The sequence below is a fragment of the Cetorhinus maximus genome, chromosome 6 (genome assembly GCF_964194155.1).
Source record: "Cetorhinus maximus chromosome 6, sCetMax3.hap1.1, whole genome shotgun sequence".
Lineage (NCBI taxonomy): Eukaryota > Metazoa > Chordata > Chondrichthyes > Lamniformes > Cetorhinidae > Cetorhinus > Cetorhinus maximus.
In genome coordinates this window covers 100,021,320-100,045,498 of record NC_135884.1, presented here as the reverse complement: position 1 = coordinate 100,045,498, position 24,179 = coordinate 100,021,320, and the positions used below count along the sequence as shown (strand labels likewise).

The window sequence follows — 24,179 nt, the reverse complement described above, 5'->3', positions numbered from 1 at the left end:
GGGATATGCTGAAGCTGGACCGGGTCACCGGTAAGGATGGAACCGGAACTTCTTAGATGAAAGGCTCCGGACAGACAAGCAGATGGGGAGGGGTGTGGGTGATCCCGGGGGAAGAATCACTTTATACCGGGGACCAGGCCTCGACTAACGGACACCGCCGCCCTCCATCCCGGCCCGGCCCGAGAATTAGTTACCCTGTAAGAGGGAGGCTCCCTCTGGAGTTGGGGACCTGTTCCTGGCTCCTTGTCCGTTTGTTGGCAACGGGATCAGCGGCACCAACAGACTGACTCCGGCGGGGAGGTGTCTTTGCTGATGCCGGGTCAATATGTTTACCTGGTCGGACAGTTCACTTTCAGTTTCGTTTCCTTTGATCATGTTATTATGGACAGAAATTTCCTAATTGTATGTTCATTGATATTTTTGGTATTAAGTTAAAATGTGGGTGCACGCACAGTCCAGTCGACATGTTGGCAATCTTACAAGGTGGCTTTGTTCTTAAGAGCAAAGAAACTAATTATTGGCTCTGCTTGGAACAGATCATTGAACTGTACTTGTACCTGCCATCAGAATCAATACTATAAATTCTCATTTCTGAATACGCCTTCCCATTCTGTTATAATGGCAGGAAAATGCTGATTAGTATGTACCGACGCAATGTGTTAGGAGGTTAACGATTATCAAAATAATACAGAATTATGTTGATGGACCATTGTGTGTGTTTTTCTTCTGCTGTACATTCTCATGGTTGTTCAAGTTTAATTTTGAGCCTTGCTGAAAATGATTATAGCCAGTGATGGTTTGTTTAATGTTTGCAAGCTTTCAATCTTATTTTATTGTTTCATTTTACATCTGTACTAATTATGCATATCAAAATGAACCTGCCATTATAAGTCAGCAGTAAATTTACATCACAGGCCATGAGATGATGATGAGATGCTTGGTAGGGCACAATTTTTTTTCATGTTTGTAGTGAAGGAAACTTCAAGGTTCCAAGCCCACTAAGCATAAGGTATGCATGTGGTTGTGGTCTATATCTCTGCTTTCTGAAGGTGGAGGATAAACCTGGAGTTCACAATTTGTTCAAAAACAGCTGGGTGCTGCATGCAAACCAGTCTGGTATTGACAGGAGAGTCAAATAAGTGAACACCTGTAACCCTGATATGTTCTGTTGAATTCTGCATTTGCGATTTGTCAAGAAACTGTAGAGTTAATGCAACATCGCTTCTCAAGCTCCTGTTTTTTTATTCATTCACGGGATGTGGGCGTTGCTGGCTAGGCTGGCATTTATTGCTCATCAAAATTGCCCTTGAGAAGTATGAAGCTTTCTGTATGAAGCAGTTGGATGTGTTTTTAAATTAATTGCATGCATGAGTATAGTAAAATCAGGGTGAGAGTTCCTAATCTAGTTTGTACATGCCCCCTTCCTGGTAAGAGAGTGAGATGTGATAGGCTTTTGAGTCTGTTGTTGTACCATGTACTGATGCAAAACACGGCTACTTGTGAGTGGAAAGTATTCTGCTTCAGTGGCTCATTCTGCTCAACTGTAAAATGGTGTCTCTGGTGTAGGAGATCTTGAATGTCAAATCTACTGTCACTGTTTCATTTTTAAAAACGTTTTTATCTCTAACAGAGTGCATCAGCTTGGAGACATTTCCACTTCAGGGCTTGAACACACACAAAAAAAATCAAAACTGCCACTCCAGAGCAGTACTGAGGGAGCACAGTCCTGTCGGAGGTGCCGTCTTTCAGATGAGACGTTAAACTGAGGCCCCAATGACTTCTGTACGTGGTGTAGTACCACAGATCCCATAGCATTATTTTGAAGAAGTGCAGGGGAACTTCCCCATGCCAATATTTATCCCTCAGCCAACATCACAAAAACAGACTACCTGGTCATTGTTGCATTTCTTTTTGTGGGATTTTGCTGAGCACAAAGTTGCTGCTGTCTTTCTTACATGACAATAGTGACCCCCTTCAAATCTACTTCATTGGCTGTAAAGTGCTTTGAGATGTCTGGTGGTTGTGAAAAGCACCATATAAATGCAAGTCTTACGCTTTACTCTGTGGCAATATCCTAATAAAATTACTGATTTTGGTATCTCTGGCTGGTCCCCTGCTGCCAGCATTCACGACCAAAGTTCCTTCAGGGTGTGATGGTAACTCTGCTCTTCCACCTGATATGCCACAAGTCAATGTTGCGAATGACTATCTTACCAACTGTGAATTGCATGCTTGGTTGCTTAATAAACTTCTGTATAGTTTGGAATTTATATTGTCTTCTGTATCACCAATTCATGAATCCAGTCTCTGTACATTCTTTGAGAGCTACATTACTGAGGAGAGCTCCCCAGACACTTAGAATATCTGGGATATTATAAAATGGTTGTAACTTCTTGTAAAGGCTATCTGGAGGATGGTAATATTCTGGACTTGTCCCTCCTTTGGGGAGAGTTAGATCAGACCTTCGGACCCGTTCAATGCCTTGAGGATTTTGCTTTCTTAACCTTAAATTGAGAATGAATATCTGAGAAATATGATTGATCAGAAAGGGACTAGGATTATAATACACCAAACCTTTTCACTTCATGGTCAAACAGCGCAGTGGCATTACATTCCAAAATGTTGTAAATAAGTTCTGCCCTATCCAATACATTAGACCACTGACATCCTGAATCTGCTGGAAATCTGGCTGGCAGATGATAACTCCTTCATTATGAAAGGTACCTCATCTACATACTCACCCATCATTGGTAAATTTCATCTCTGCTCTCTCTGCTGTTGCAAAACTCCTTATCTGAGAAGATCATCTCTTCCACGTCTCTCCTCCAAGTCCTTATCATCTACCATCCTGGCAAGCTTAATGTTGATTTCTTGGCTAAGATCTTCTCTCTTAGCCACAGCAATGCCACTTCTCATCCTAGTGATTTCAACCTTCATCTCACCTCTCCAAGCCTGCTCTGACTTTTCTTCCTGTATTCATTCCCCTAAAAGGAGTGCAGGAACAGGAATAGGCCATTCAGCTTCTCAAACCTGTTCTGACATTCAGTGGAATCATGGCTAATTTTTAAAAAATTCATTTATGGGATGTGGACATTGCTGGCTAGGCCAGCATTATTGCCTATCCCTAATTGCCCTTGAGAAAGTGGTTCTTAGCTGCCTTCTTGAACCATGGCAGTCTATGTGGTGGTGTTAGGGAGGGATTTCCAGGGTTTTGGTCCAGCTACAGTGAAGGAACGGCCAAAAATTTCCAAGCCTGGATAGTGAGTGGCTTGGAGGAGAACTTCCAGGTGGTGGTGTTCCCATGTGTTTGCTGCCCTTGTCCTTCTAGATGGTAAAGGTCGTGGGTTTGAAGGATGCTGCCTGAGCAGCCTTGGTGAGTTCCTGCAGTGCATGTTGTAGATAGTACATAGTGCTGCTACTGTGCATCAATGGTTGAGAGAGTGAATGCTTGTGGATGGGTGCCAATCAAGCGGGCTGCTTTGTCCTAGATGGTGTCAAGCTTCTTGAGTATTGTTGGAGCTGCACTGATCCAGGCCAGTGGAGAATATTCCATTACACTCCTGACTTGTGCCTTGTAGATGGTGGACAGGCTTTGGGGAGTCAGGAGGTGAGTTACTCATTGCAGGATTCCTAGCCTCTGACCTGCTCCTGTAGCCACAGTATTTATATGTCTAGTCCAGTGCAGTTTCTGGTCAATGGTAACCCCCAGGATGTTGATAATGTATCTGTATCCCAACTCCATCAACCCCTTTAGCAGCATAACCCTTATGGTAAGCAAAAATCTGTTGATCTTGGATTTCAAACTGAGCTATCATCTGCTTTTTGTCGGAAAGTGTTCTATATTTCTACCACCTTTTGTGTGAAAATTAAAAAAAAATCTCTTCTGCTAGGCCTGTGTCTGATTTTTAAGATTATGTCCCCTTATCCTTGACATCCTCACCAGTGGAAAAAGTTTCTCTACCTCATTAATTCCTTTCTAATACCTAAACTCTTCAATCGAATTACCTCTTAATCTTCTATATTTCTGGGTAAACAAGCCTAGTTTCACTTTGGAGCTCTGATATTAGTCTGATGAACATTAATATTTCTATTTTATGAGGCTTCGCAACTTGAGTCATTTCTGATCACTACTTTATCTTTCCTCTCTGCTCAATGTTCCCACTACCCTCAGCAGCCCCTAGAGAGGACTTGCTCCCAGCTTTCTCATCAGTATATTTTTGACCTTAACAGCATTCTTAGCTCTGCCTGACACCCTCAACTTGCAAGAACTTCAGGACCTTCTCTCTACGGATGCTCCCCTGGCTATAGCTCCCACATCTACGTCTTTGTATTGAAAAGTTACTGACTTTAATATATCTGGCCTATGTATGACCTCATTGTGAAATACCAGAAGTGTTCAGACCACCTAAAGAAATCAATATCCAGCTTTGAGGCTGGTAGCAACAGGGACTTGGAAAGAGAGACAGGAAGGAGTAGAAGAGAAGTGATATGCTCAAATAAGAGCTTACCGGGCACGAGCAGATGGACTTGGTGCACATGGCCAGATGGAGTGACTTGAATAAGGAGCAAGGGATTATTACACCCAAATCCTTATCCTAATGTGGGATCTAACTTGAGGATGTCAGGCTCTCCTCAAAAACAAACTGCCTCCTTAGGCCTGTACCCCTGCTCACCATCTTCCTGTTTTATGCCAGACCAAAGAGCTTACAAAATTCTTTTTCTTTAATATTCAGTCAATCTGTGTTGCTACCCCATTTTTTTTCCCGCTCCCTCCCTTCTCAGTCTTTCCGATAACCAGCCCTAAGTCTTATATTGTTCGGCAAGCTCTTCATTTTCCCTCCAGCTCATTAGCTGCTGCCTCAATTCCCTCCTGATCCTTGTCCCAAATACTCAGTTACTCCTATTAAACCACTGACTCCCCTTCCTCTCCCTACCCTCCATGCTAATTGACATTTCCAGTGGTTCTTCTTGTCCTCCTTTAAAACACTATCTCGCCCTCAAAGAAAACTCTTTCTTTAATGCTTTGCAAACTAGCGCTCCATCACTAATATCCCTTTCCTCTACGGAGTCTTGAAAATGTCTCTTATATGCAACTCCCTGTTTGAATATCTATTTCCACCCTCTGTCACCGCACTAAGGCAGCCCCAACTAAAATTATAAATTATATCCTCTGTGATTGATATATTATCCCTCCTAGCCTTTGATCTGTCAGCTATCTTTCGCTTGGCTGTCTGTACCACCCTCCTCCAATGTTTCTTTGTTTTCCTGCTAAGTGGAATTTATCCTTGTTTGGCTTGGTTCTTGAACCATTTGATCATTGACAGAGTACCTGGAGCAATGACTTCTCTTTCTGTGCCACACCATGAGCTCTGGAGCCTTCCATGGAATTATCCTTGTTATCTTTTATTTTTTATGTGCTCTTCTCCGCCGATGCTGCCAGACCTGCTGAGTTTTTCCAGGTATTTCTGTTTCTGTTTTTGTTATCCTTGTTATCTGTTCTTCCTAATCTACGTGGTTCTCCTGATGACATTGTCAACCTCCATGTGTATGTTAATGATATCCAGCTGTTCGTCTCCTCCACCCACTGTGATCCTCTGAAATTGTTTGTATCGCCTAGTTGGTCTCGAATGAGCCACCGTTTCATCCGGCTAAACATTGGTCAGACTGATGCCATCATCTTTGGTCCCGCAACAGACTCCATTGCTTAGCTACCAACTCCATTATGGGAATTGACTAATTTTCCTTTCCTTAGCTCTTCTTAAAATTCCAGGTTTTATTTCACAAATGTATATTATGTTGCCGTAGAATTTGTAATAATGTGAATTTTCAAGACTCTATTTACATTCATACTCAGTTCCGTGCTGTAACCATAAGCATCTTGATTCAAGCCAAAATTGCATTTTTTAAACATTGCTATTTTTCATGCTTTGTGGTTTACTAAGCAGAATCTTGAGGTGCACAGCATACTGATCATTTAATGTAATTCCTTCTTAGAGTCAACGATCGACAACCAAAAGAAATCCACATCTTACAATGGAGAACTAAATGGATTGCTGGTTCCAGATCCCATTGGAGCTGGAGATGGGCCCATTCTCAGAGAGTCAAACAGTGCAAATTTGGACAAGCTGAACCTACAGGAAAATCAGGAGATGTATGAGCTGTACTACTTATATTTTTTTATTTAGTGTCAAATGTGCAATTTTCAGTTTGGAAAATGTATCTTTTTAAATGTAATTTATTCCCTACTACTTTTGCCCTTCCCCACTAAATGAGATATAAACCTCCAACAGAGGGGATGCACAAAAGCCCTATTATTTAACTTTAACTGGTGACTTCTCAAGTGTCCAAGAGTATTTTCTAGGTCATGATCGATTTCATCCTAGGATCTTAAAGGAAGTGGCTGATGAGATAGTTGATGTGTGGGTTTTAATTTTCCAAAATTCCCTAGATTCACGGAAGGTTCCATTAGATTGGTAAATAGCAAATGTAACTCCTTTATTCAAAAAGGGAGGGAGACAGAAAGCAGGAAACTACAATTAGCTTAACCTCTGTCGTAGGGAAAACATTAGAAGCTTTTATTAAAGACGTTATAACAGGGCACTTAGATACATTTAGGTAATCAGGCAAAAGGTGAAAGGGAAATCATGTTTAACCAATTAATTGGAGTTCTTTGAAGAGGTAAGGTGCTGTGGATGAAGGGGATAAACTACTTTTATTTTCAGAAAGCATTTGATAAGGTGCCACATCAAAGGTTATTGCGAAAATAAAAGCCCATTGTTGGGGATAACATATTGGCATGGATAGAAGATTGGCTAGCTAACAGAAAACAAGCACAAATGAGTCATTTTCTGGTTGGCAGGATGTGACGAGTGGTGTGTCACAAGGATCAGTGCTGTGTTCTCAACTCTTTACAATTTATATAAATGATATGGATGAAGGGACCAATGGTATGGTTGTTAAATTTGCTGATGACACAAGTACGAAAGTAAGTCGTGAAGAGGACATAAGGAGGCTACAAAAGGATATAGATAGATTATGTAAATGGGCAAAGATTTGGCAAATGGACTATTATGTGGGAAAGTGTGATGTGGTCCATTTTGGCAGGAAGAATAAAGATGAAGCACGTTTTCTAAATGGTGAGAGGATGCAGATGTGTGTCCTAGTGCATGAATCGCCAAAGGCTAGTACACAAGTACAGCAAGTGGTTAGAAAAGCTACTAGAATGTTATCGTTTATTGCGAGAGGAATTGAATACAAGAGTAGGGAGGTTATTTACAGGGCATTGGTGAGGCCGCATCTGGAGCACTGCGTAGAGTATTGGTCTCCTTATTTAAGGAAAGATGTAAATGTGTTAGAAGCAGTTCAGAGAAGGTTTATTAGATTAATACCTGGAATGGGCAGGTTGCCTTATGAGGAAATGTTGGACAGGCTAGGCTTGTATCTGTTGGAGTCTAGAAGAGTAAGAAACTACTTGAGTGAAACTTGACTTGACAGGGTGAATGGGGAAAGGATGTTTCCTCTTGTGGGAAAATCTAGAACTAGGGGTCACTTTAAAAATAAGAGATTTGCCTATTTAAGATGAGATGAGGGGAAAAAAATTTCTCTGAGGGTTGTGAGACTTTGGAATTCTGTTCCTTAAAAGATGGTTGAGGCAGAGTCTTTGATTAGATAGATTCTTGATAATCAAGGGGGTTAAAGGTTATTGGGGGTAGACAGGAATGTGAAGTGAGGTTAAAATTAGATCAGCCATGATCCTATTGAATGGTGGAGCAGGTTCCAAGGGCTGAGTGGCCTACTCCTAATTCATATGGTCGTATTTTGTGTAAGTTTGAATTCCAGTTTTTTGCTACTTCCTGCCCAGGAAAGATATTGTCCTTGCTGAGATCTGACTTGTGATCATTCATGTGAAATGAGCAATCGCCAGCCAAATTAAAATTCTTCCATTCTGTGGAGAATGTTCTTAATGTATCATTCAATACACTGCACCACTGGGCAGCATGTTTGTTTTGTTTTAAGTATATAGGCCTGCACTGATGATTGATTATGTCTTTCTCCAGATACCTCTCAGGTGATGACAGTTCAAATTGTGTTATATCTGCCAAAGAAGTGGAAATTGTGGCAAGCAATGATTCTAGCATCAGTAATAAAGCCAGGGGTAGCAACAAGGTAAGGCAGACTAACTAAACAGCACTAAATTTTGTACCTGCTAAATGCAGCCTTTGACTGTTATCAAATTTAGTGCTGCAATGTACTTAATGTACTTGAAATTTCTAATGAAATATTATACATTGGCATGTCTGTAGTACATGGAATATAAGATTACTCCTTTTCTGGGTGCCAAAAATCATGTTTAGGTCTAGACTAAGCTTATGTCAACCCCTCTTATCTGCTAAGAAATGCAACACTTGCAGTAAGAGTTGGCCTCAATTTTTCACCTCAGCAATGCATTCACCTTATAAGTCGGTGCATGGAATCAAGCAGGTGATATGAGCTGTGTTGTCAAGATGATGAGCAGGAGTTTAAGATGTGCACAGAACAGACTGCACATGGCGAGCGACGAACAGAAATTGGTCCTCCAGCAAAAAGTATGAAGTATGAAGCTGCTTTCAAGCTATAAGTTGTAACATTTGCTGACTTGTCAAATAACTATGCTGCAGCAAGGGAATTCAGTGTTAGTGAAGCACTGGTATGAGAAAGGAAGAAGAAAGAATCAGCCCTAAAAATACTCGAGACCAAATGCGCCATTAGAACAGGGATCAGCCACTGCCCTGATCTTGAGAAGCATGTATTGGAATGGGTCCTTGAAAATCATCAGAATGGTTACTTTGTTACCAGAAATGCAATGCGTATATACACATTTAAGTGGGCCAAATTAAACTGAGTCTAACAGAGATTTCAGAACAATGGCTAATTGGCATAATTGCTTTATGGGATGAAAACATTTAGTGTTGCAGCAGAAGACCAACATCGCTCAGAGATCACCAGAAAGCCTTGATGCCAAAATTACCAGTTTCCAGTGATTTCATCATCAGGCAGTGGCAAAAACAAGGTTACCCATTGTGTCACACTGGCAACATGGCTGAAATGCCCATGAATTTTGATGTGCCCAGTGACTGAACTGTGGAGTGGATAGGTTAGGAAACAGTTCTGATGAAAACCGCAGGAAATGAGAAGACTAGATTCATGGTGGCACTATCCTTCATGGCTGATGGAACAATTAAAGCCTTGGTCACTTTCAAATGTAAAACCATGCCAAAAATCAAGTGGCCTGCAGGAGTTTCTGTGCACGTCCATGACAACAGTTGGATGGAGTGAAATTATGGATCGATAATGTGTGGAACGGGCCCCGATGGCCAACACACAGAATGCTTATTATTGTGGGAGATGTTCAAATCCCATATAACTGATGAGATCTAGATGTGCCTCTGAAGAAATAACACCCAAATTGCAGTTAGACTAGGGTGTCAAACGTCTGTCATTCAACCCTTGGATGTGTGTCTCAACAAGCCACTCGAGTCATGTTTGCGCTGAATTGAGCAGGCCAGTGGTTCCGAAACAATGGGTTATGTTTCCTGTTGGGGTCATGGGCCAATCATTTGGAATCACAAGCTCTGAGGCAGCAATGGCAACTGTCAGGTGGAGACCCTGGCCAGGCAATGAGTTTTTTCCCCAAATGGTTCATCAGCGAGACAACTTTTCGCAGCCCGGATTAGTCACCCTTTCGGTGCCTTGATTAGCTGTTCAGTTCACTGCTCTGGCTAATCAGGGACTTCCTTAGACGTTCCCATAATTGGGGAGGTACTTGGATGAATGTGAACTGTGACAAAAGGTGGGACAATCCTGGGTTTGGTTCCAACGCTGCATTATGGATTTTTAGCCCAAGGCTAAAACCTCAAGGTTTTCAAAGCTGTTGTGGACAAAACCTTTTTCCCCCACTCAACAATTAACCCCCCACACCCCCTGCTGTCACTCTGAGGTTGCATCAATTTTCAAGCATTAAAATGGGGTCACAGTGGGAAAAAGTTTGGGAAGCACTGAAAATAGATGGATGGTTGAATGAAAACCTTCACAAAGACTAGAAATATTTGTGATGCCCTGCTTGATGTTTTATGGATTCGTCATCAAATTATGGAATGCTATTAATGTCCAAGCTGTCGTCAGATCAATCAAAAAATGTGGAATATCCAATTCAACGGATGAAGAGGAAGATGAGTTGTTTTGGAGTGATGATTCTGAAACCAAAAGCGCCAGAGTGGGATCCTCATGATAATGCCATGGCCGGAGTGACTTTGAATTTGATGAACTCTTTGCGTTGGATGCTGAAGACAATTAATTTGGTGGTTTTTAAAACATTTCATTGTGGTTAAAAATATCCTGTAGAATTAATTCATTCAATAAAATGTGTCATGTTGATTTAATTTGAATTACCAGTGTTTTTTTACATTTCAAAATGGTAACGACCTAAACCAACACCGGAAGTTCATATTTTTTGCTTGGTGTATAAATCGAACCCTGTTTTTGGGAGGAGTTTTCGAGGCTTTACATTGACTAATGCACTGATCTACGGTTATCTTTGAGGGCAGTATAATAGAATAAAATGTTCTTTTCACAAATATGTTGATGTTGCTTTCCAATCAATACTGGTTTGAAGCAATCATAGTGGGCTTGTGTAATGTTTATAGATGTGTATCTTCAATGTAAAATTAATGTAAAATATTTCATAGGATGTTTGCATGAATTCAACACAGTCTTGGTATAATGCAGCCTTTTTATTACTCTACACAACCTGTAAGCTAAATGGTAACATTAAAATGCCCATCTTAATGTCCGAACTTGATTATGTCAAGTGAAGCATTTGCAAAGATTGCAAAATAGTGCTTTTCTTGTACTGAGTGCCAGTGTTGATTCTAGTTCCACTGTGACCAGCCGTTGAATGTGGATTGTCCTGTTCATGCTGCAGCTTATACTAGGGAGTCTACTGTTGAAATATGTTTCATTTATACATTTCAGTGAACTTGGAAGATATTGTGATTGACTCCTGAGGGAGTTTGCTGTGGAAATAGATTGGTATTTCCTATTTATTCAGAACCCTTTAATATTTAACTTACTGCAGGATGCTGTTTAATTGATCTCTATTATTTGATCTGAATTTTAAGACAAGTTCTTGGGCAAATAAAATATGTAAACTAATATTTGAATTACACCACTTTAAAATGTACATTTCATGCCTTTAAGTTGTTGACAAAAAGAACAAGAATTTGGCCAAATGGTTTTATACTGCAGTACCTCAAATTAAACCTCCTTTGCTATGACATGATCAACTTATTCAAATCTGCAGTTTTTTCTCTTGAGTTTGTGTTGGAGTGCACAGTTTATGCTAGATTAACAACTGAGATGATTTATCAGCTTGAGTTTTTTGTTGATGGGAGAAAACAAGTCTAGAAATATTGGAAGGCTGGAAAGATGAGATTGAACACTATGAAGCGTGGGAGGTTTTTATTGTAACAGATAAACTAACCGGTGTATTATGTTTCAGGTAAAAATACAACCTGTGGCAAAATATGAATGGGAGCAGAAATACTACTATGGTAACCTCATAGCAGTGTCCAATCAGTATCTGGCATATGTTATCAGAGGTGAGAATGATTCATATCTAGCAGATTGATTATGGCTCTTACAAAAGAACCTTGCATGATTTCATGAACTGCGGGCTAGACTCACTGTTTTAGTGGGAATATTTAGGATTGCAAAATCTAAAATTCCTTTGGAACAAAAGAGAACAGCACTGATACCCCAGGTAGCTATATTTGAATTTGGCAGTAGTTTTTGGTAATTAGCTATTGAATATTTGAGAGTTTGAGTAATATTGAGACATTTTGGAAAAATCCTAAAGAGCATACCTGTTCGTATTTTGGAATCAGTGTGTACATTTAGTTACAGGTGCATTTAAAGCAATTTGCTTTGTGTGTTGACTAACTTTATAAAATTCAATGACTGTTATGCAAAGTGTTTATATCAAAGTACAACTTTTAAAGATATTCAGTGTTAATTCGGTGTCATAGAGGTTATATGGTTGAACAACTTTGATTTATACATTTACATGGAAACTAAATGTGTTTATTTTCCTCTGCACAGGGGCTAATGGCATTGGCATGGTACGTGTATTGAGCGTTGGAATGGCTGAACGGACTTTACTGAAAGGATTTACTGGAGGAGTTGCTGATTTGAGTTTCGCACACCTCAACTCTAATCAACTAGCATGTGTTGATGAGGCAGGAAACTTGTTCGTCTGGCAACTTAATGAAGAAAATGGGAAAATACAGTATCCTTGTACAGACAATGAATGTCTTGGTTAAAATTTGGATAAAACAATTTTCCATGCATTGTTATGAAGTTTATTGCTATTGTTATCTTGCAAAGCTACTAAAGTATAAATGCTGCAAGTTGATGGATTTGCGGAGAGGTGTGACAGCTAGAAAGCTCAGTTATTGCATTCTGAACGTATGAGTGGGTATGAGCTTTTGGTCTAATTTGGGTGAAAATGTGAGTAAATTGGTATGTACTATTTGAGAATGTAATGTAATCTTAAACCTTTCCCACACCCAGTGCAATAGGAGGAGGCTACTTTAATGCAATGTAATTTTTGTAGTGGGACCTTTTTGTGATTCAAATAACTGCACCTTGAATCCAGGGGAATCTTGACTAACCATGGCTTGAACTCGGATGCAGGGAGAAGATTTCACCTTCGTCAACCCTGTTGTTAAATATTTACTGTTTGAGTATTAATTGTCATTAAGAAAGGTGCGGTTTAATCAAGGACAGTCAGCATGGATTTGTTAAGGGAAGGTTGTGTCTGACTAACTGCTAAACTATAGCAATAGGCTCGGGCAGTGATTTATGGCCTGATATGGGTTAGATACTTTGGATGGGGAGTGTGCAATGACTTCTATTCTTGCAGCTCTGGTCTTCAAGTTATCCTCTCTCTCCCCCCTTTTTTTAATCCTAGTGTTTATCAGATTATCCCGCCCCTGTGCCCAGTCATAGTTCATGTAAGCAGCGCTAGCAAGAAGATTGGTAACCAGAAGGCACAGATGATTGACAAAAAATCCAGGTGACTTGAGGAAGTGTATTATGCAGTGACATGTGATCTAGAATGCACTGCTTGAAAGATTGGTGGAAGCAGATTCAAGAATAAAATTCAAAATAGAATTGGATGTTTACTTGGGAAGAAAAAATTCGCAGGGAGTAGGATTAATTGGACAGCTCTACCAAAGTGCAGGCCCAATGGGCAGAATGTCCTCTGTGTTGTATGATTCTGAGTTTGTAGTGACATGACCTTTTGTGAAATTCAGACTCCTTTTTAGACTGCCTGCGATAGGAACTTAAGCAAGTTGAGAGGTTATTAGCCAAAAAATTGTCATCTTGCTAAGTACTGTTGTAAATAAAGCAGTTCCTATACTTAATGTTCAGGGAAAAGATCGTAGTGCACATCAAGAGACCTGAGGGAACACCTTTAAATACAAACAGGAGGGTCATCTGGTGCCCCTTTATTCCAGAGGAGAACGATGAAAATGATGAAGGAAATCAAACACTTGCTGTTTTACATGAAGATAGGGTAAGATCAATGGGACTATTTTGAAATCAGTAATGTTAGAACTTCACAGTTTTTTTTTACAAAGGAACGAACTAACCTCTCTGCTGTTCCTCATGGGCAGTTTGAATCTGGAGCCCAAACTTTTCTGCTAATCAAGATGAGAAAATGTCATTTTTTATTAGCTGCCCACCCACCCGCCGCAGTCTCAGTTTTATGGTAACTTCAATAACTTGGGTTATCTATTACCTCTTTACTAGCAAAGTTTTATTGAAGTTTGAATAGATAAGACATAAGATTTTGGATGGTCCTGATTTTCATAGTTTAGCATCTCGCCATGTGGTGCATTTATCCAATGAGCTGTTGGGAGAATCAAATTAATATTACTTGAGTTGATGGATGGATGAATTTTCATTTCTTTGAGATTTTAAATGTTTTATACTTGTCACTTTGTGCAGGCTGAAGTTTGGGATCTGGATATACTAAGAAACAGTAATAGTGTCTGGCCCATTGAAGCAACAGATATAAAAGAAGGCTTTATCATTGTGAAAGGGCACACAGCAGTAAGTATAGTCTTAAAAGAAAAAAATCTTAAGAAATTTAACTTGTGCTTGGTTATCTGTTGCATGTTGAAAGTTTTGTCAAAATAAATGGTTTAGCATTTCTGCTAAATTTCTGACTGCTAACCTTCTTTGTGACAGGTTTAGCAGTGACAAGTTTTTATTTTTAAAAAATTCATTTATTCTTTTTTTATTCAGTCATGGGATGTGGGCATCGCTGGTTGGCCAGCATTTATTGCCCATCCCTAATTGCCTTTGTTCAGAGGACATTTAAGAGTCAACCACATTGCTGTGGGTCTGGAGTCACATTTAGGCCAGACCAGGTAAGGACAGCAGATTTCCTTCCCTTAAGGACATTAGTGAACCAGATGGGTTTACAACAAACGACAATGGTTTCATGGACTTTTAATTCCAGATTTTTATTGAATTCAAATTCAACTATCTGCTATAGCGGGATTCAAACCCAGGTCCCTAGAGCTTTACCTGGGTCCAGCGACAATACCACTACACCATCACCTCCCCTGTCTGCTTACAAAAGCAACAAAAAGCTGCTACACTTGAATGGAGCACTTTTAATTACAATCTGGAACACACAGCCTGAGGGGGTGGTAGAGGCAGGAACCCACACAACATTTAAGTATTTAGATGAGCAATTGAAATGCTATTGCATACAGGGCGACGGGCCAAGTGCTGGAAAATGGGATTAGAATAGATAAGTGCTTGATGGTAGGCACAGACACGATGGGCCAAAGGGCCTGTTTCTGTGCTTTATAACGCTATGGCTCTATGACTAATTATTTTTATATTGATAATGTTATTTTTGAAAGATGCCAAACCTGGTTTTGCAAAGCTTCATAAGAGGTATTTCCTGGGGTGGTGGTGGTTATTGAATATGTTAATCACTTGAAATCAGCTGCAATAAAGCAAAGTTCAAACTCTTCACTCTTATGACTATTTTTCCAGGTGTTTTGAGTAGCATGACTACTTGTATAGCACTTCTAATGTTGTAGAAGTCCTAAGGCAGTTAGTAGCAGGAGTGTTATGAATTGTAAGGAAGTATCAGGTGACCAAAAATTTAGTTGCAGTCATAGGTTTAAGGAGTGTCTTGATAAGGCAGGTGAGGTAGAGATGAGAGGTTTGGTGAGGGAACAAAGTAACGGTTTCGTACAGGAGAAGACCACTGGTCCATCTATCTACAGTATTTCTTTGGTGCATTTCTAATAACCCTGAAACTCATTTGTGGATCAGAACTAGTCTAGTTCCTCCTTCCAGTCAACCATGGCTCAGTTGATAGCATTCTCGTCTGAAAGTTGTGGGTTCAATTCCATTCCAGAGCACAGTCTAATTAGATGCTCCGGTGCAATATGCTGCTGCGTTGATAGAGGTGCTGTCTTTCAGATGAGATGTCAAACCAAGGCCCCATCTTCTGCCCCAGGTGGAGGTGAAAATGCCCATGGCACTGTTTAGAAGAGCAAGGGAGTTTCCTTAGTATCCTGACCAATATTTATTGCTCAACCAATTCCTTTATTTTTAAAAAATCTGGTCGTTATTACATTGCCATTTATGGGAGCTTGATGTGTGTAAATTGATTGCCATGTTTTCTACATGTTAACAGTGACTACATTTCAAAAGTACTTAATTGGCCAAGTGTTTTTTCCTCACATGCTAAGTCCCTTAAGTTCTGGGATCAAACATTCAGCCCTTCACTGTATCCCCTCTAATATCTGAACATAATTTTTGAAATAGGGAGAATAAAACAGTTGCAGTAGTCTTGGTCTCACCAGGGCCAAATATAGTTTTAACATGACCCTTCTGGATTTATATATTATGACACTGGCTATGCTTCCCAACATTGTTTTTTTTTAAACAAATATGCTGATTGTTCTAGTAAACTTTAAACTGCGAAGAGTTCTTCTGAGGGAACTGAATTCATAAATAGCTTGGTTCTTAGGTGTGTGCATTAATGATGAGTTGCACTAATGGAAATACTGAGCTTTGACTAACAAAGAAATGATGCCTGCTTTTCTTGAGGAACACATAGCACAGCGACAATTACAGATAGCATGTAGTCGGTATTACCCTGATGAGAAACCCTCCCAGTACCTTTTCCTACCACCTTACCATGACTGTTAGTGAGCTCTGCATTTTTGTTGGGGTGTTTTATAATTTTTTTTTAAAAGCCTTAGATATTTCTGAAGCAGATTATTTTGCAGAAACTCACATGTCTTTATAGAAGGATTGCTATAATCAAGTTAAGTGTCTGATTGTCTTGTTTTAGTGTTATAGGAACATAGAAACCTGAGTAGGTTATTTAACCTACTTTCTCATTCAGTGAGATCAAGGCTGATTTGCGACCTAACTCCATATACCCACGATTTTGCCCATTTCCTTTAATATTTTTGGTTAACAAAAATCTATCAATTTCAGATTTTAATTCTAACAATCTAGCATTGGATTCCATTTGTGGAAGGTAATTCTACCACCATTTGCATGTAGAAGTATTTCCCATTTTCACTCCTGATAGGTCTAGCTCTAATTTCTAGACTATGCCCCCAAGACCTAGACTCCCCAAACTGTAAAAATAGATTTTTTTCTATCTACCTAACCTGTTGCCCTTAATACCATAAACTTCAATTAAATTGCCCTACAACCTTCTAATTACAACTCTAATTTGTGTAACCTCTCCCCCTAAGTTAACTCTTTGAGTCCTGGTATCATGCTATCCCTCTGAGACCATTATGTCTTCCCTAATGTGTGGTGCCCAGTACTGCTCTCAGTCCTCCATGTGTGCTGAAACCAGGGCTTTATACAGCAGAATCATGACTCCTAGCCTGTTGTATTTTAGTCCTCTAGATGTAAAGGCCAGCATTCTGTTAGCTTTCTTGGTTATTTTTTGATTATTTTCTGCACCTGTTCACGACATTTTAATGATCTTTGTGCCTGGACCTTTAAGTCTCTTTGGACCTCTACTGTTTTTGGGTTTTCACCATTTAGAAAGTACCTTATTCTATCCTTTTTAGATTCAAAGTGGATGACCTCACATTTGCTTTGAAATCCATTTGTTGCAGTTTTACCCATCTATCAGTATCTGCTTGTAATTTTATGCTTCCATCTACACTGTTGACAATGTTGCTTATCTTTCTGTCATCAGCAATGTTGTCTGTAGTGTTAATAGTTCAAAAGCTATCAAAGCTTCAGTGTCCTAAGTACACTTCGAAATGATTGTAACCATTGTATTTGTGGCAACACTTCTAAATAGTCTTTCCTTCCAGCGAATCAGTGAAGGTGCATTATCCCCAGATGGAACAGTCCTTGCCACTGCGAGCCATGATGGATATGTAAAATTCTGGCAGATCTACATAGAGGGGCAAGATCAACCGAGGTACTGATGTATAATTTTGGCTAAAACTAACTGATCAGATTGTTTGTTTGACTTAACAGATTCAGCAAATTTAAATTTGTTTTTTCTTTAAAAATACTCAGTCGAACAGAGTTGTAAAGAAGTAAAGGCCATATTATACAAAAAATTCATTGTTTGAACAGATGCATGCTGTAGATTTTTAATTGATTTAAAGCCTTTGAGGCTTAATAGTGGTAAGTAGCATTCTTTGACTTGTTTTAAACATTTTTATGCTTCTTGGAGTGTGAATTGCCAGTCTAATTTTAGCACAAATGTCAACATGGCTATGAAATGAAAAACAAGTTCACTGATCCTATTGTGTGAAGTGATGCCTTGGCAACTGAGGAATATCATGGGCAGAGCAATGTTCAGAGCCATCTGATATTAAAAATCGTGTTACGTTAATTCTTGAGGAATGCTCAGCCTTTATTTACTATAAGGCTTATCTTATCTTACATTTATTTTTAGTAATCTTGCTTTGGATCTGAGCACAGCATGGGTACATGATAGGAAAATAGTTTCAACTGCATGATGAGTGTTTATATACAATTAATTACATAGCTCAATCAGCCTATAGTGTATTATTTTTCTACAATTTGTAGTTCAATTTGGTGCATAAAGTAATATTTGCATCTTTTTACCTGTGAGCTTTTTTTCTGTAGGACTTGAATTGACATGTAGCTAAACTGTTAGAATCAACTGTGACATTATACCCTGTAGTCCTGTTTTTCTAGAGCTGGTGATATTGTTAGTTTGAGATTGGGTCGTTGATAAAGTTTTATTAAGCTTTTTCCAGTGATCATTACATTTTATTATTGTGCGTAGTTCAAAGTTGATCTCTTCATCTCTAATTCACCCAACTTTCCAGATGATGGTGAAATATAGGCATCACTTGTTTCTTGACTGAGATTGGTGATTTTGCAACTGTTGGAGAGGGTATCAAATTCTGGTGATGGGACAATTGTTGGGCTTTCAACAGCTGTTGTATAAATATTGAATCAAATTGATTTAACCTGATTTTTCACTTTGAACTTTTAATATTTGATTGGATAATTTTTGACAGGCTAAATTTTTGTTTTCTACTTTCTGTAACTTATGTGCACTGCACCCTTCTTGCCCTTTGCACATTTCATTTCTCTGGATTAGGTCCAATTGCACTTTACGTGATTCCTTTATCAAGACTAGGTAACTGACCTGTTCCCAGACTTCTGTTTACAAAATATATAGAATCTTCGTTAGAACCACTAAGGCAATTAATATGGGAACTGGCTAGTTATAGCAAATGTTTCTTTTATCTCTACCCAAGAATACAGCATAATGATGTGGGTTTTATTTTGGTTTTATACCTACCATAAATATTTTCTTGAAATTACTTAAATGGAAACAATTGTTTCTCTCCTCCCAGTTGTTTGTCACTGAAACCTTATTTGTGGAGGGCTACTACTGAGCTTTTGAGTGGATAGCATTTTACAAGCATGAATTTCCTGAGGCGAAGATGCTCCTGGTTTCTTTAGTGAGCTTGTTAGCCAGATATCATGGTGAATTTTCATTCCTGAATGCTGATCAGGTGTTGGGATTCATTTTGTGTGTCTGTTGAGATAGGTTTTATAAATGCAATTTCAGTTCATATTTTAAAAGGAATCCTGACAAAGATAAGAATCTGTTAATCACTCTTGGACTTCAGAATTATCCAGTCACTAAATTCACATGGTTCTTGTTATGTGAAATGTTTTTGAAGTGCATCTCCTGTTCATTTGTTTCCTATTCATTTGCTGTTTGGACCTTTTGCCAGGTGCCTTCATGAGTGGAAGCCCCATGATGGAAGACCATTATCATGCCTACTTTTTTGTGACAATCACAAAAAGCAGGATCCAGAGTAAGTTTGTACTGCAGCTTTGTATGTATAAATGTTTATATTCCATTTGACAGATGCAGCAGTATGTCTATACTATGTGCAAGTACATAGAAATGTGGTGCTGCATGAATCTACAATTTCTTATTGAAATTACGTCCGTAAGATAGGTAGCTCCAGGAACGATGAATATTTTAAACCCATTTTGTTCTTGACATGAAATGTGCTAAATTCTAAAGCAGTTGTTTTTGTTGCTTATGCTCTCACCAGCCATTGAAATGGGGGGAGGGGGCTGAAACTGTCCTGGCCTCCCTTTTTTTAGTTTTTTGTTTGCAGGCTAGTAATGAAGCTTTACTTTGTGACTTTATAATGATTGGCTAAGTGACTGTGGAAAAACTTAGAAGCAGTACTGCAAAATTATTTTGGGATTTGTTTTTCTCTCTTCCCATTTCCCCTTTCTAGATCTCTGGAACACGTGCCACTTTGAAACTGTCCACTAGGAAGTGTCCAAAAGCAAGTTGGAGTGATTTTTCTCCTCTTTCCCCGCTTCCCTGCAACCCTCCACTGGAGAAGTGTGTGGCTTTTGCTCAGCTCCCTCCTGTGACAACGTGGCTGAGATTGGGAACTGTTTTGTGGGGAATCAAGGGTATGAACCCAGATCCTTTCATTCAGTGTTGGAGCTCCATTGAGCTGCCCCACTTGGCATTTTATTAAAACTAATATTGAACCAGCTTGTTTTTTTTTAAAAAAGGAGAAAATTTATTGATTTCACCAGAAAAACAATAGAAGTGGACCATTGAAAAAAAATTCTACATTATACCGCTCACTATTAAATATTTGCAAGATTATTTACAGGTATTGTATCATGGAGGAAAACATCTGCACAATTTGAGCATTTTCAGTGTGGCAAGGGAATAATGTTCTTCAGAAGCAAGTCCCAGATTTTCCTTGAAAAACTTTTGAGTATTTAGTTGAGATCAGACTCAGAGGATTTGTACTATTGTCCAACTAGGTTCATTTCCAAGATGCTTGGACTTTTACCCATGGCATATGGACAAGATGGATTAAAATTAGTTGCATCTCAGTTTTCAGAAACAAAAAAATTGCTATATAGTTTAAACAAAATAACTGACTGAGACCACTATAGCTATAAGACATGTTACTGACTGTACTAAATTATGTGGTATTTAGCATAGATTGCTGTTTTAGATCATGTTACGTATTAAGTTCTGCTTTTTTTGTGAAATCAGCTTCTCAGAGTACATAGTTATAGAGAAGGCTTTTTAGTACAACAAACATCACTGTTTTCATAATGGTGTACCATTAAATAGGCTTTGGAGGCCTTCAATGCTTTATATGATAGAAAGATCAGTTAAATCCTAAAAAGCTTGTCTTCAAATGCTATCCCAACTGCAGTGATGCCCAAGTTTGTTTAAAATCTGAATTCTGCATGTTGGCACCTTAACTGCTAATGAAAGGTCAATTTCCACTTTGGGTCACTATGATGTCAGAACTGCTGCAGAGTAATTCAAAACGTGCAGAATGACTGCCAGGCGAGAGAACACCAAGCTGCCATGTTGCAAAAGTACAATACCTACAGCGCACCTATGAAAAGAGCCCTAGAAACCTTGAGAGAAGTGTTTTTTGAGATGGTGCCTTGATAATAAATTTTTTTTCCCTCCCTCCCCTAAGGTTTAAGATTATTTTGTTGCACTGCTTTCTTCATGCAAACCAAACCTGTTATAATAGAGATAAAATCTAACAAAACTAAACCTAGGGAAATGTTTTTGTAAGTGAACTTAGTGGCCCAAGGTATTCAAGCCATGAGCATTGGGCTGCAAACATTGTATGACTTCTGATGTTTCTACATTGCTGCTAAGGTAAAGAGGTTGTGCTATGTGAAGCAGTTAACTTTTAATTAAAATGGAGTGAGAAGAACAAAAAAAAAGACCTCTGGGTTAAAACATTTTTAAAAAAATGTGACATCATTAATAGCCTTGTTTCAATAAGTGTTTCATTGACCGTAGAGCGTTTTTGTCTGTCTTGAGGTCGTGAAAGATATCATGATAGGGGCTAAATAAATGCAAGTTCATTTTTTAATATTGACACATGCTAACTCTAGTTTTGTCCTGCTAATTCTTTAGCTGCTAACTCCACTTTTTCTCTGTTCTGTAGTGTCCCTTTCTGGCGTTTCTTGATCACTGGCGCGGATCAGAACAGGGAGCTGAAGATGTGGTGTACTGTGTCATGGACCTGTTTACAGACCATCAGGTGCAACATCCAAATGGAACAACTGAAATACAGTGTATTTCTGTTGGTTTTGAATTTAGTGTCCTGTTTTTAAGCTGTATTAATGTTAACTTCACCCATTTGTTAAATTGGACAGTTTGTAATGCATCATGGCATCTGGATACCTGGAGTGTCAATTTCATTTAAAATAAAGATTTCCTGAGATTTTTTTTCCCAAATTTCTTTCCCTATAATGAGTTTAACCCACTGGAGCTACCATTCATTTGAATAGTGAGCAGTTCCAGTTTACATTGTTATATCACTGCTATAACACTTGAATGCTGTAATTGCCACCCAGAGTTATTAAAACTTGGCAGACAGACTCTGTGTTCAGGATTGCTTTCTTATTGCACTGTTTGTCCCTGCAGCTATGGCTGTCATCCCCAGTTTTAAATCTTGTGTATGCTAATATCAAATGGCTAGCCATAGGCAAATCAGGGGGTGGATTGGTTAATTAAAAGTGGCTAGGGTGTAGCATTCTGTTTTGCTGCATGCCTATTAGACAAACATATCCCAGATATGTATGTATCTTATTTGTTTGTCTGAATGATCTTGAATGAATCAAAGCAATTGTTTATATAACAATGAATAATTCAAATTTCTCCCCTCTTCTGTGTGCACCTACTGGAGAAACTTGCTTTGGCACTGGGTGCTAATTAGTGTATTCCTTAATTTCAGCGTTATCTTTTTCTGTTGCCTGTTACAGGTTCCAGTGTTGTGAGTTTTACCATATCTTTCTTGTATAAAGTTTAGGCCTAAAGTACATTTCCTTCATTATTTTTCTCCCTTTCTCTTGAGTTGTGTGCACTACCAGTATTTTCTTTGGTAATTTGGGTGGCATGCTCCAGTTTGGCAATAGAATGAGATCATGTTTATTCTACCATAGTTATACCATCTGTTCTTTTTATATATACTTAAGGTTTATGCCTGACCCTTTTAATACCAATATACGCCCAAGCCTGAAAGCCAGCTTAGATCTCTCTGCAGAATACCTAATCCTCAGCGATGTACAGAGAAAAGTAAGTTTCTTCAAACCTTTTGTATTTTATATGTACAATTGTTCTCTTTCCAAGTGTTATGAATTTTAATTACAATGATTCACATGTAAAGTGAAGAGATTAGCCAAGCAAGTAGATGTTCATTTATTCATAGTTAAGTCTCATTTAGCAATGCTTATTTGTGTCCATGGGATGTGAGCGTCACTAGCAAGGCCAGCATTTATTTCCCATCCCTAATTGTCCTTGTGAAGTGGTGGTGAGCTATCTTCTTGAACCGCTGCAGTCTGTGTGACATAGGTACACCTACAGTGCTGTTAGGAAGGAACTTCAAGGATTTTGACCCAGTGATGGTGAAGGAATGGCAATATCGTTCCAGGTCAGGATGTTGCGTGACTTGGAAGGGAATTTGTGGGTGGTGGTATTCCCATGTATTTGCTGCCCTTTTCCTTTTAGATAGTGAAGGTTGTGGGTCTGGAATATGATGTCAAAGAATGCGAGTTGCTGCAATGCACCTTGTAGATGTCACAGTGCTACTGGTACTGTGTGCCAGTAGTGGAGGGAGTGAATGTTTCAGGCGTTCCCACCACCTCCACAAAAATAGAAGTTGGTAGTGTTCATGGAAATGAATATCTACTGGGTAAAGGCCATAACAAGTGACAGTAGAATGGCAAGCACACTTATCACTTGATGCGAAGTTGTGATTTGCAAGCAAAATGTTGCTCTGAGAAATCATTCCACCTGTCGCTACCCACCTCTCACCCACTTCTATTGAAACATTCATCCACAGTTTTCTCACTTGGTTCAATCTTTCTAATGCCTTCCTCATTGGCCGTCTGCATTTCTGTATTTCCAAATTGCCCATAACTCTGCCATTGTCTTGCACTAAATCCTCATCCCTTATTGCCACTGTCCTTGTTAATCTCTATTGTGTACCTTGTGTTCCCATCACCATCAAAATCCTCATTATTATTTACAAATTGCTTCATGGCTTTTGCTCTCTCTGTATCTACAACTTTTTCAGCCCTGCATACCAGCATGAACCCCCACTTTTCCAACCCTGGCCTCCTTTGAATTATTTTCACCCGTGTTTTCATAGTCTCATTCTGACACTGTACAACCTCTTCAGCCTTGTGACCTGGCACCTTAAAACCCCTGTCTTCAACCATGCAATTTGAAGTATCCCTTGCTCCTCTTCTATTATTTGACTTTTTTTGCCTCTGAAACTGCTTGGGGATGTTAAAGGTGCAACATTTGAATGTACGAATTAGGAGGGGGAATAGGTCATTCGACCTCACAAACCTGCTCCACCATTTGATAAGATCATGGCTGATCTAATTGTGGCCTAAACTCCACTTTCCTGTCTAACCCCTATACCCTTTGATACCCTTGTCAATCAGGAATCTATCGAACTCAGCCTTAAAAATATTCAATTACCCTGCCTCCGCTGCTGTCGGGGAAGAGAATTCCACAGACCAACAACCCTCAGAGA

The 24,179-nt window shown here is 39.2% G+C and overlaps 1 protein-coding gene across 1 annotated transcript in view; it reads left to right on the top strand.

Moving 5' to 3' along the window:
* Positions 1-5: 5 nt before the first annotated feature.
* edc4 (enhancer of mRNA decapping 4) overlaps positions 6-24,179 on the top strand; it is a 99,797-nt gene continuing 75,623 nt past the window's right edge. Inside the window, exons 1-11 of the mRNA XM_078544168.1 lie at positions 6-30; positions 5,995-6,151; positions 8,058-8,166; positions 11,537-11,636; positions 12,136-12,322; positions 13,471-13,615; positions 14,050-14,154; positions 17,424-17,533; positions 19,344-19,427; positions 21,579-21,674; positions 22,612-22,711. Coding sequence (XP_078400294.1) covers positions 6-30; positions 5,995-6,151; positions 8,058-8,166; positions 11,537-11,636; positions 12,136-12,322; positions 13,471-13,615; positions 14,050-14,154; positions 17,424-17,533; positions 19,344-19,427; positions 21,579-21,674; positions 22,612-22,711 — 1,218 coding nt within the window. The remainder of the gene's footprint in view (positions 31-5,994; positions 6,152-8,057; positions 8,167-11,536; positions 11,637-12,135; positions 12,323-13,470; positions 13,616-14,049; positions 14,155-17,423; positions 17,534-19,343; positions 19,428-21,578; positions 21,675-22,611; positions 22,712-24,179) is intronic.